This window comes from Rattus norvegicus, chromosome 8 (assembly GCF_021556685.1).
Source record: "Rattus norvegicus strain SHRSP/BbbUtx chromosome 8, alternate assembly SHRSP_T2T, whole genome shotgun sequence".
NCBI lineage: Eukaryota > Metazoa > Chordata > Mammalia > Rodentia > Muridae > Rattus > Rattus norvegicus.
Window position 1 is genome coordinate 117,046,670 of NC_141541.1, and position 12,833 is coordinate 117,059,502.

General features: G+C 44.6%; 1 protein-coding gene across 23 annotated transcripts in view; it reads right to left on the minus strand.

Annotated features, from left to right (window-relative positions):
• The window catches only part of Arih2 (ariadne RBR E3 ubiquitin protein ligase 2), a 58,902-nt gene that overhangs the window by 5,052 nt on the left and 41,017 nt on the right, over nucleotides 1–12,833 (minus strand). For 13 of the 23 annotated variants that reach the window (XR_015626694.1, XR_015626698.1, XR_015626701.1 and 10 more), the window contains 9 exons: nucleotides 12,595–12,662; nucleotides 10,010–10,073; nucleotides 9,286–9,436; nucleotides 7,627–7,748; nucleotides 6,199–6,308; nucleotides 3,767–3,884; nucleotides 2,226–2,290; nucleotides 759–910; nucleotides 269–412 (listed from right to left, as the gene is read on the minus strand). Coding sequence is in view for 9 of the 23 variants with exons in the window: in XM_087562385.1 (XP_087418511.1) it covers nucleotides 269–412; nucleotides 759–910; nucleotides 2,123–2,144; nucleotides 2,240–2,290; nucleotides 3,767–3,884; nucleotides 6,199–6,308; nucleotides 7,627–7,748; nucleotides 9,286–9,436; nucleotides 10,010–10,073; nucleotides 12,595–12,662 (1,002 nt within the window). In the remaining 14 variants the exon portion in view is untranslated. 23 annotated transcript variants of the gene reach the window in all.

A 12,833-nucleotide genomic window follows, 5' to 3' on the forward strand; every position in this document is an offset into this window, starting at 1 on the left:
AAGTGTACACTGAATAAACCCTTTCCTCTCCAACTTGTTACTTGGTCATGATGTTTGTGCAGGAATAGAAACCCTGACTAAGACAGACATCTAGCAAAGGGCTAAGACTTCTGGTATATTCAGCACAGGGAAATGTGGTCCTGTAGACACGCATGCAAAGCTAGTCAGGGCACCAAACTCCCCCTTCCCCCTTCTTTCAGAGATAGCCTCCCACCCTAATGTTTGCAGCCAACAGGGACTAATGGTAGAAAAGTGAGCTGGTGGATACCTTGGCCAACAGCTTGGCGGCATTCTGCAGGTACTGCCAGTCAATCCACGTTCCCAGATTGTTCATAACCCTCTCTTGAATCTTCTCGTGAATCCGCTGGTATGTTTGTGCCTCCAGCTGCAAGCTTTTGTTGTGATTTTCCCACTACAAAGCAGAGGAAGAAGGAAAAGGGTAGAGTTCCAGGAAGGTACAGAGGTCAGCAGATAAGTTTAAAACAAACACTGGCTAGTAGGCCATGTCCTCGGATTGCTCTGTCTTCTTATGGAGCACACGGGTCCTGGACATCACTCAACTAAGGGGGTACCAGGTCCTTCCCCAGCATCCTGCACAACTGAAAACCCACATCTGTAGAAGGCAATACCAAGCACGTGCAGAAGCTCCAGTCACTAACTTCCACATATGCACACAGCATCCCAGTGCTCTCACGTCGTCAACAGGCCAAGTGGAGAAAGCCAACTCTGAAAGGGCTGATGTAAGACAAGACACCTACCCTCTCAAAGTAGAACAAGTACTTCTTGAGGGCCTCCCTGGCCTGTGCTTGCTGGCTCTGGTTGACAATGTCAGGATTCTCCTTGTACCGACTACATTCATAGTACTCACTACCATGCGTCTTCCAGTCTCCTAGACACATCCAGCAGAAGTCTGCACAGAAAGGAGGGTGAAGTCATTTACCTGTACAAGACAACCACACACTCCTCCAAGGCACAGGCAGGAAAGTAGGGTGAAGAGGTAACCCCAACAGAAACTCCCAAAGTTGCCTCTTTGCAGAGGGATATACAACTCTCATTCTTGTCACAACTCACTGCTCCCCCTAATTGTTAGGACAGCCAATGGCCTATGAATTCAAAAACATACATGTTGCATGCCTTACTGTGCTGTACAAGATCACTGCTCAGCACAGTCAACACTACTGCAGGAAGCAAAACCGTGCCCAAGAGTCTCATCTGGTCATCTAGAACACAGGCTGCCTATATAAACTGCTACCTAAGCCTCACAATTCTTGCTTGTCCTAAGACCTTTATACACAAAACTGAAAATCAAATTTCTGCCTTTTTTGTGTGTGTGCATCTATGCCCCTGTACGTACATCCTATAGGACAGAGGTCAATTCTGAATGTTGTTCCTCAGGTGCTTAGTAGTCCCCCCAACCCCTCAGAGATAAGCTCTAGGCTAGCCTGGCTGGCAAGAAGTCCCAGGAATCCACCTGTCTCTGCCTTTCCAACACTGAGCACTGAGATTACAAATTGGTGCCACTACATATATACCTGCCTTTATTACCCGGGTAACAAATGGGTCATGTCACAATTATGAAATTGAGAAATTGTGTGGGAGACTATCTGAACATATCTTCAAAAAAAATTTTTTTAAAGCACTGTGGCAAAGCTATATACAGCCTTTTCCGAAAGGCAACTTAAAAAAAAAATCTCTAGTAATCCCCTTGACAGCTATCTGTCTTGGGAAAAGCCTTGACCTGAGTATGCTGGCCCAGGCCTGTGATCCACGCACTTGGGAGACACAGGTGGAGGACTGCTGCAAACCTGAGGCTGTCCGGGCCTACACAGCAGATGCTGCCCACGAAGAAAGATAAGGAAACAGTCTTGCTGGATGACTGAGGATCACGAGGTCACACCAGACGACTCAACTACATGTGTTATCAGACAGCAGTGGAATTATAACAGAATGCTCCCACCCCTCAAATCAAAAGTTGCTCTTAAGCCAGTTCCAGTGATCCCAAGTGATGGAGGTTCCCCTTTGATTCGCTGCTTTGTCTAAAGAACTCACTAAGAAGCAATGGAGACGAAAGCACAAGAAACACAGACCGTGCCCCTGGACTGGAGACCAGGCCTGGACTCACCATGCTTACACTTGGAGCATTGCTGTCAGAGAGAAACAAAAAGAAGAAACACATTTAGCAGAGTACTCTGACCAAGGCCTCCATGCTTGCACACAAAGTCTACATGCTTCTACTCACCATGTGATTGCAGCCTCCATTCTTCTCGATACAGATGTTGCACTTGGGACACTGAGGAGACAGAAGGTGCTGTTAGGCTTACACATCATCAGCCCGGCTCTAAGAAACAGTACACAACTCCAAGCACCCACGCCCAGTAGCTCATTGCAAGTACTTCAGGGGAACAGTGCCCCCCCCCCCCCAAACGTGGCAGGTCGCTGAGGCTGGAACAGCAATACAAGGAAGTGAGGTCAGCACGCTGGGATCTGAAACAACCCCACTGCCAGCTGAGGCCCACTAAGGCCTCCCCCGTCTGTCCTTGGTATGACACCGCTCAGAGTAAACCCAGGTTGAGGTAGCAGAAAGCAGGCCTGCTGGGCGAAACTAAGTTCTGCTCAGCTTGTTGGACTCTGGCTTCCAGAAGAGGGTGTGGAAACTACCTCCAAACTCTTCTCACATGAAAAAGGACAGCTAGCCTAGAGTGAAGCAGTCTCCCCTCAGGGTGGTGCAGTCTGTGTATGATTCTGACTGAGTCAGTGCTCGGGTGCACAAGGAAGGAACAACAACCCCCATGCCCCTTAACGTTAATGGACACTGAGACTGTCTGGGCTTGTAGTATATAGTCTTGCTTTTTTTTTTTTTTTTTCGGAGCTGGGGACCGAAACCAGGGCCTTGCACTTCCTAGGTAAGCGCTCTACCACTGAGCTAAATCCCCAGCCCATAGTCTTGCTTTTTATGAGCTATGCCAATTAACCACTTCACTCTGAGGACTATCAAAGCTTAGTAAATACCAATAAAAATCAGGGTCTTTTCCTAGTTAGTTCTTCTTCAGGCCAAACTTTTTTAAGTACTTTGGAATTTATTAAAATAAATGCATCTGGATCTGAAGAGATGGTCAGCAGTTAACAGCACTTGTTGCTCTTGCAGGGGACCAGAGTTCAATTCCTAGCACCACATGGGGTTCACAACCATCCATTAATGAATTCTAGTTCCAAAACATCCAAAAGACATACAAGTGGTGCACATACATTCATAAAGTAAAAATATTATATTATTATTATTGCTGTTATGTTTTATTTATTTTATTTATATGTTAGTATACTGTAGTTCTCTTCAGACACTTCAGAAGAGAGCATCCCATTACAGATGGTTGTGAGCCACCATGTGGTTGCTGGGAATTGAACTCAGGACCTCTGGGAGAGCAGTCAGTGCTCTTAACCGCTGAGCCACCTCTCCAGCCCTGTTGTTATGTTTTGAGACAGGATTTCTCTATGTAGACAGGCCAGGCCAGGCCAGCCTGAAACTTACAGAGACCCACCTGTCTCTGCCTTTGGAGTGAGCAACCATGACCAGCTCTAAAAGTTAAAAAAAAAAAAAAAAGTATCCAAGGATAAAAATTGGTACAACTATACTAAGCACGGCAGAGTGTCCAAAGACCTAGCTAGGGTACATGCTCTTCTCGCAGATGGATGGCTAACCTATGGGGAGAGCCCTGGGCAGCATACTTAGGAAAGATCCAGTACAGGTAACATACAGTCAAGTCCTTACGTCTTTAGTGTGAGCACTAATGTAGTTAGCTGTTTCGGAGTCGTCCGCACACTTGGTGAGCCATTTCCGGATTGTGGCGCAGTCTGTGGGGGCGTGATACATCTGTCGACACTTGAAACTTAAAATTGGAAAAGAAACATGTTCAAATAGTTATCAGGTCAGGGTTTCCTTTCCTCTTGTTTGAATGAACAAATCCTGATTTAAGAGATTAGGCAAGGGGTTGGGGATTTAGCTCAGTGGCAGAGCGCTTGCCTAGGAAGCGCAAGGCCCTGGGTTCGGTCCCCAGCTCCGAAAAAAAAAAGAACCTCGGGGGGGGGGGGGGGGGAGATTAGGCAAAATCCCTCTGGAGGTCTTTGGGACTTTATGCACCTAGGATAATAATGGAACACATTATGAATGCTTCTTCATCTCGAGCCCAAGATGCTTCTCTCAACAGGGTCACAGATGTTAGCTTCTCCTTAAACCCTCTGGACGGTTTGGATTAATTAACCCTTTCTGAAAGGAGTCACACAGAACCCAGTTTCCGTTTATCCCCCCCCTTCTTAGTTGCTGGGGATTAAACTCATGGTCTTGAATTTTGCCTTGAAGCTACAATCCCAGCCCTAAGGCCATTCATTGCCCGCCCCCCTCCGTTTTGTGTTTCTTTTGTTGTTGTTGTTGTTGTTGGAACTGGGCTTTTGTATCTTGGGCTGGTCTCCAAAGATTCTTTTCATCTTGTGACTGAACACTTCCAGAGTACCATCAGTCCAGGCATGAGCCAACATGTCTGCACATAGTTGAGGGCCTTAAATCCAAGGCTTTATGTACTATCCAGACACTCTACCAAGTGAGCTACAACTTTAGCCATGAGCTCAGCTCCTTGAAAGGCAAGTGAGGAGGGAGAACCTTCACTCAGGTTTAAGGTAGGACTGAGACTCTGGGGAACCTCTCTACACCTTCTGGCTAGATGTGCACATAAGGATGCACCAATACCAGCACTGTTAAGTCTGAAGGTACTATCACATGTGAAAGAACTGAAGCTTAAATGGTAGGTGGCAGTGCACACCTCTAATCCCAGCACTTGGGAAGCAGGGGCAGGTGGATCTCTGTGAGTTCTAGACTACCGAGTCAGAGGACAGTTAGCACCACACAGAGAAACCCTGTCTCAACTACCCCCACTCCTCCCTCAAAAGAAGTGAAGCTTAAAAAAAACAAAACAAAACAAAGCTAGGACTCAGGTCCTCAATTTCCTTTTGTACAAGTCAACAGTGAAGGTCTCCAAGGCAGCAATTACTCAGTTCTCTGCTTTAAGAGGGAGAGTCCGCTCACGGTCCTGGGCGGCTGAAGGTGCGCACACCCATTTGCTGCGAAGCTCCTGTGAAGCCAGACCATGGATCTTCCAGGGAACTGCAACTAGGACAAACCTGGATCCAAACCATGGCTCTGCTATTTACTAGTAGTTAGTAACCTTGTAACTTGACTTCCTGACAGAGAACACTACGATGGTGACAGAGCAAATCTCACAGCTGTGATGATGCAGGGGAATGACTGGACAGAGGCTTGTCACTTGGAACTTATTGAATGAGGACCTCAGATGTAAAATTCACCCACAACTTAGTTTTACACAAGTCAGCCAGTGCCAGCAGGGTGGACCATGAAGTCAGTCCTAGCATTACTACCGCTAATGGAGGGCAGATCTTCCTACAAAGTTAGTTCCAGGTTAGCCAAAGTTACATAGCAAGACCTTGTCTCAAAACTAAACAAAATGAGACAAACAATGTCCTGAGCTCAACTCTTAGCACCATATAGACCTTCCATGGTGATGCGACTCTGGACTCGCAGCACTGTGGAGGCACGGGGAGACCAGAGATGTTCAAGATAATCCTTGGCTATGCTTTGAATCTGAAGCCAGTCTGAGCTAAATGAGATCTTGTCAAAAAATATAAAAAGATAATAAATTTAAAATGTAAAAGTTAGCTAAAAAAAGTTCAAAACAGAAAGATGAAAAGTGTTGGGCTGCGGAGATGGCTCAGTGGTTAAGAGCACCCGACTGCTCTCCCAGAGGTCCTGAGTTCAATTCCCAGCAACCACATGGTGGCTCACAACCATCTGTAATGGGATCTGATGCCCTCTTCTGGCACGTAGGCAGAACATATTAAATAAATAAATGTTTTAAAAAAAGAGAGGAAAAAAGTGTTGAAGTCAAAACGGTAGACAGTGTCTTGGCCATGAGTACAGCATACACCTAACATATTCCCCAGGAATCTGCCACTTCCTTGCCCCCAGAGTCTGTTCATTTGCCAAAACTACCTGGGCACAAACCTGGCTACCTAGAGCTGTACTCTTCTGGACAGATAGTCCAACTCTCCCAGTCCTGTCCTCACAGACAGCAACAGGCTCTTTGGAGGAAGACGGGCCCTGCACCCAGGACTGCTCGGCATCCCCTCTCTTACCAGAAGACCTCGTTGCACCGATTGCACTGCACTCGGCGAGCTCTCGGCTCCTGTACCCGAATAACCATGGGGCAGTCTGCACCAGGGCACAGCTGGAGCTGGTAATGACTCTGTAAACACAGCGAAGGAAATGATGAAGCGATCGGCTAACGGTTGCACCTCAGACGGACTGCTCAAGTGCCTCTGTACTCCAACTGATGGCTTACATCAAAGGGCTAAACACGTTTAGGGTAGATGTTGTGAAAAATAGATATTAACTAATTATTACAGAGAATATTTCTTTAGCTTAAAACAAGGAGCTGGGTTGATGATTTAGCTCAGTGGTAGAGCGCTTGCCTAGCAAGCGCAAGGCCCTGGGTTCGGTCCCCAGCTCCAAAAAAAAAAAAAAAAAAACACCAAAAAAACAAGGAGTTACTAACTCCTTGTTATTTTATAAGTGTGCCTGTAGGCTGGAAAAGACATGTTTGTCTATAGCTCCAGATACTTAGCTACTTGGAAAACTAAGGCAGGAGAACTGCTTGAGCCCAGAGAGTTTAATCAAGGAGATCTGGGTCAACCAGGGAGAAGAGGTCTCAGGAAGAACATGTTTGGATGTGGGTTGGATGGTAACACAGTTCCGTTACCCGTGCATCTGACAGCTCAAGGACTCAGAGACGCTCAATAATCTATCCATGGTAACAAATTATACAAAGCAAAAGGCCTTGTGTTTATCCTGCATTTCTGCAAGACAACGACCAATCCAATAGCTTTTAAACGAAGTCATAACAAAGGTGGAAATTACACTGTGTAGAATCTGCAAAACTGGGCAGGTGGCCTAAAACAGAACCAACCATGCTGGTATCCTGAAGAAGTTTTCAAATTGTTAAAACCCAAACAAAACAGCCCTTCTCTGGGCTGAATTGTACTGAAAAACAAATGGAGTAGCAACCCTTGAGCTAGGTCTGACCTGTGCTCACCCCTGAACCAAGATGGCTTGCTCAGCTTGCTCAGTTGTCTGTGTCTGCTGGACGACAGGGATGCCTGTCCACTCACGGCAGTGGAAACCAAGATTCAGGTAAACTAACGAGCAAGTGGTCTCACAACGAGGAAGCAACAGATCTTGGATTCACACAGCATTTTTTCAGAGCACAAGGTCTTTATCACAGTTTTTTAAATTAAATTATGTGTCTAGTATAGGGATGAGGAGGTATGTGTGGATGCATGCAGGTGCCTAGAAAGGCCAGAAGAAGGTGTCGAGATCCCCTGTGGCTGGAGTTACAGACACAGGACACGAGTACTGAGAACTAACAAGATCCTTCCTCTTCAAGACTCTAAAGTACTGAGCCTTTTCTCCAGCCCCAAGAGCTATGTGATTTACCACCAGCTGGGACTATACTGCATATGGTAGCCTCAGGAAGAGAGAGGGCAAAAGAACAGGGCCATTCATACCTCCACATAGTCCCTAAAGAGGTAGCGCCTGTATTTATCTCTCAACTCTTCGTTGGGAAGCAAGGGAAACACAAAGTCCTCTGGTGTTCGAAGCGGACAATCCTGAGCCATACATGAGATTCCTGTTGAACAAAGATAAAAGTGATGGCGGCCATACTGTCTTCTACACCCCCTTTACAGTACAATATACTTATCCTCCATGTTCCACCAACAAATTCTAATTCCATATAGGAAATTCTCTGTTCAAAATAGTTATCAAAGCTAGCACCTTTAATCCCAGAGGCAGGTTAATCTCTGTGAGCCGGCCTGGTCTACAAAGTGAGTCCATGATAGGCATGGCTGTTACACAGAGAAACAGTGCCTCAAAAAACTACAAAACAAGAAAAAACAAGAACTTATGCAAAGAGAGAAATTAACATGTTTTCATAATAATGTAATTACGATAGATATTGGGCTCAATTACCCAAATATCATTATAAGCACCACTAAATAAAATTAAAATGTTAGAGGTAGTGGCTCATGTCTCTAACCCCAGCACTGGGGAAGCAGAGGCAGAGTTTAAGGGGAGCCTGGTTTACATGAGATCCAGGTCAGCCAACGCTACATGGGGAGTCCTGTCTTAAACAACAACAACAACAACAAATTATAGACTTAGTGATTAATACGACTAATGATTTTGTTTTATTATGTACATGAAATTATTACTAGTATACTCATATTTTGGTGTTTCCTTTTGTTGGAGGGGAAGCAGAATACTACTATTTCATATAGTCCAAACTAGCCTTAAGCTTGCCATGTAGCTGAAGGAGGCCTTGAACTCCTGATGCTTCTGCTTCTACCTCCAAATGTTGAGCTAACAGTGTGCCACCTTGCCTAGGTTAATGTCCTGAGATTCTGCAGATAGCAACGAACATTGCTCTTAGTATTATCAAGTGAGGGGCAACAAATACTCCTGCACCACATAATCAAATCTGATAAAGGTTACATTGCCCCAAAGCAGTAGCTGGAATCAAGGCATGGTAGGCAGCTAAAGGACAGCTCCCTCAGCATCCTACCCTCCTCACCCCCTTACAGTTAGGAGCTTCTTTTTATGAGGTCTCGGCTGCCCTGGAACTGAATCTGTAGACCAGGCTGGTCTCCAATTCAGAAATCAGCCTGTCTGATTATTGGGGATTAAAGGTGTGCACCACCAATGATTAACAAAGGATGGTTCTCGTAAAAATGACATAAAATCATTTTGTACCCACACCAATATTTCTAAAACCTTTAATTTTCTCATTTTACTGGAGACTACAGAAAACTGTATTATTTAGATCTGTTAATCTTACAAGAAATGTTTACTTAAGTATATGAAAACAGACTGAAAGACAAATATTTTAAGGCTGGAGAGATGGCTTGGCAGTTAAGAGCACTGGTTGCTCTAACAGAGGACTGGGTTTATGCCCAGCACCACATGGTGGTCACTGTCACCTATCACTTAGTCCCAGGGACCCTATGCTCTCCTCTGACCTCTGCAGGCACTAAACACACATGGTATACACAGAGTTACATGCAGACAAAATACTTAATACATTATATGCATAAAATCGAATAAATAAATAAATGTTTTTCAAAAGACCTTTTTTGTGAGAGCTATATTTATTTTCAGTGCAGACTCACCTACACCGACACCATCTTTGACGAGGACTGAGCAATGTTGCTCCCAACAGCTTCGGCAAAACTGATGCTGGCAGGTCAGAGAGAGCAGGTTTTCCTTCCGCACAAACTGCATACACACTGCACAGTGGTGAGGGGGGTGGGCTGTGGGGACCTGGAGTGGGAGGGGAAGAGCAGGAAAAGGAGAACAAACACCACATAAGGTTCCCAAAAGCTGAACTGTAAAGGTCCTCACAGTCCACACTACAGTTTGCCAAGGGCAGTGGTTTTCCCACAAAAACATGCTCAAATCACAAAACAGATTAGCTATGAGGGTTTTCTGTCTTTGTTAAAGAGCTGAGTTAGGTTCCCAATACACATATGGCAGCCCGCCCGTACCCATCTGCAATCGCAGATCCAGGGGTTCTAATGTTTTCTGCTGGCCTCATACACACTAGGCATCCATGTAGTACTACACATGCATTCTCATAAGACAAACATTCATGCCTTTAATCACAGCACTCAGAAAGCAAAGGCAGGCCCAGCAGATCTGAGTTTCAAGCAAAGCCTTGTGTATATGTTAAATAAAAAACAAAAAAAAAAATTGGGGGTGGGGATTAGGAGCAAACTAAGGATTGTGGACATTCTATACAGCACCAAACAAGGCTGGTGATGACACTGTGAGTCACAGAGAAAGCCATGAACACTCAAATACAGCTAGCCGCTCACTCTAGTTGGAGACACTCACGTGTTTGGATGGATTAGGTTGAACTCGCGCCTCAACAAGCAGCTGAGCAGAATTAGACCTGTACCTGGAAAACAAAAGGCAAAACAGAGAATCACATTGGAAGACATTTTTAACTTTCAATGACAGAACAGATCATCAGGTGTTGTGGTTACATCAAAGTGTATTTTACCTTGTCAGCATAATGGTATGTGTCTACAACCCTAGCACTCAGCAAATGTGAGGCCATAGCATGTTTGAGGTTTTCTCTGATAGTTTCTTTATTGAACCAAATTTCCTTTAACTCAATACATTCTTTTCTTTGGAAGCTGGGCAGAGGCAAGAGGTTGGAGACAGGGTCTTTACTTTGCAGCCCTGGCTATTCTGCAACGCTCACAGATCTGTCTGTCTCTGCCTTTTGAGTACGAGATTGGAGGGGTATGCCACAATGCTCACTTGCTCCGTTTGGTTTTTAACATTTATCTTATATGTATGAAAATGTTGCTTGCACGTATGTTTATATACAATCTGCATGTCTGGTGCCAAGCAGGCCAGGAGAGGGCACTGAAGTCTTTGAGACTAGAGTTATATGTAGCTACATACAGTTACATGTAGCTACATACAGTTACATGTAGTTGCCAGGTGGTGCTAGGGAACTGGATCTGAGTCCTCAACAAGAGCACTAAGGACTCTTAACCACTGAACACATCTCCAGCCCTCAAAACCGTTTTCTGAGAGAGAAGGTAGCTAAGGAGAGAGTATAAAATGCAGACACGCTAAATAGGAAGCAGAATGTGTACAGCATAATTTTGTTTATAAAGTTGTGAAATCATACAAATAGAAGATACTTAATTTTTAAAAAGAGATTTATTTTATGTATGTGAGTTCACTGTTGATCTCTTCAGACACACCAGAAGAAAGACATTGGATGCCATTACAGGGGGTTGTGAGCCACTGCGTAACTGGTTGCTGGGAATTCAGGACTTTTGGGAATTCAGGACTTTTGGGAGAATGGGACTGAGCCATCTCAAGTCCCCCAGAAGATACATAATTTAAGAGTAAAATAAGAAGCATGGGATAAGCAAAGAGCTCACTTAGCAGAGTGTCTGCGTCATGCACAAGGTGTGATGCCCTGCACTGCATGAACCTTGTGGCACATGTATGCACATGTATGCACAAGAGGAGGAGACAGGAGGACCTACCATGCCCATTTGAAGCTATTCCTGGTCTGTCAGAGACCTGAGGAAGCCACTGCTACTGACACGTAGTAGGTAAAGCCCAGAGGAGCTGCCAGATTTCCTATAGTTTACATAGTAGCACCACATCACCAAAGAATTGTCCACTCCAGCCAAGTCTCATGGCATAGATCTGTATTCCCAGCTACTTCAGATACAGCAGCAGGCAGATCCCAACAGGGTACCTAGACAACTTAGCAAAATCATATTTCAAAATAAGGGGTAAACTGGGGCTGGGGGTGTGGCTCAGTGGGCAAGCGCTTGCTTAGTCCATCGAAGTGTTAAAGGCAGGTACCCACACCCAACCATTTCTCAACTTTTTTGGTGTTATGGGGAATGGTCTATTCCACACAAACACAGAAGATTAAACGTAAATCTGCTGCCAAACAACAGAGGTTTAAAAAGTATGAAGACACCTGTATAGTAACAAATACTATCCCAGCATTAAAACTGAAATAGAAGAGTATGCTGAGAGGTAAGAGAATATAATATGCTCAAAGAAAAGGATATAAAATATCCCTTTGAGCAATTGTGTGTGCATGAGAACACACCCCACAATGTCAAGAACAATCACAGTGGGTTGGGCAGACACTGACGGATGCTATGGACTCATCTTTCCACTGAACATCTTGCCTATGTCCAGGATATATGCTGGCTAGTTTTTATGTTAATTTAACAAAAGCCAGAAGTCACCTGAGAGGGGGAACCTTGACTGAGAAAATGCTTCCCTAAGATCAGGCTATAGGCTGCTACTATGGTAATATAATCTTTTGATCTCAGGGCTTAGAGGTAGAGACAGGCACATCTCCTTGAGTTCAAGGCCAGCCTGGTCTACACAAGAAAATTCAAGGACAGTCAGAGCTAGATAATGGTTGTCAAAAAAAAAAAAAAAAAAAAAAAAAAAAAGATTTTGGAGGCTCAAGCAGTTAAGAGTACTGACTGTTCTTCCAGAGGACCTGAGTTCAATTCCCAGCAACCACACAGGCTATAACAGGGATATGGCTCAGTGGGAAATCACTTGCTTAGTCCATCGAAAGTGTGGACATAAATCTTAAAAACAAAACAAAAAGTCCAAAAGATCAGACTGTAGCAGCCTGGAGGGTATTTTCTTTTTTTTTTCTTTTTTCTTTTTTTTCGGAGCTGGGGACCGAACCCAGGGCCTTGTGCTCGCTAGGCAAGCGCTCTTCCGCAGAGCTAAATCCCCAACCCCTGGAGGAGGTTATTTTCTTAATCAGTGACTGATGGGGTGGGACACAGCCCACTGTGGGTGGTGACTCTCCTGGGCTTCAAGAAACCAGGCTGAGTAAAATCACAGTGGACAGGCAGAGAAGGATGCTATAGGCAATTTCACCTCCTTTCCCCTGAATATCTTACCTGTCCAGAATCTCTGAGACTTGCCAGTGGAAATTAACTAATATAAGCTTTGCAACTGAATGAGATACCTGTAAGAAACAACAACAAAAAACCAACAAACTTTAAGTGTGGTCTCTCACAGTGTTCTATCATTTGAGAAATCACCACTATGCTAGTTTCACATTCTTTTCTTTCATTGTATGTTTTTGTCTTTTAAGTTAAATTTCTTATATTAGTTATTTTATACATCTCTTGATCTT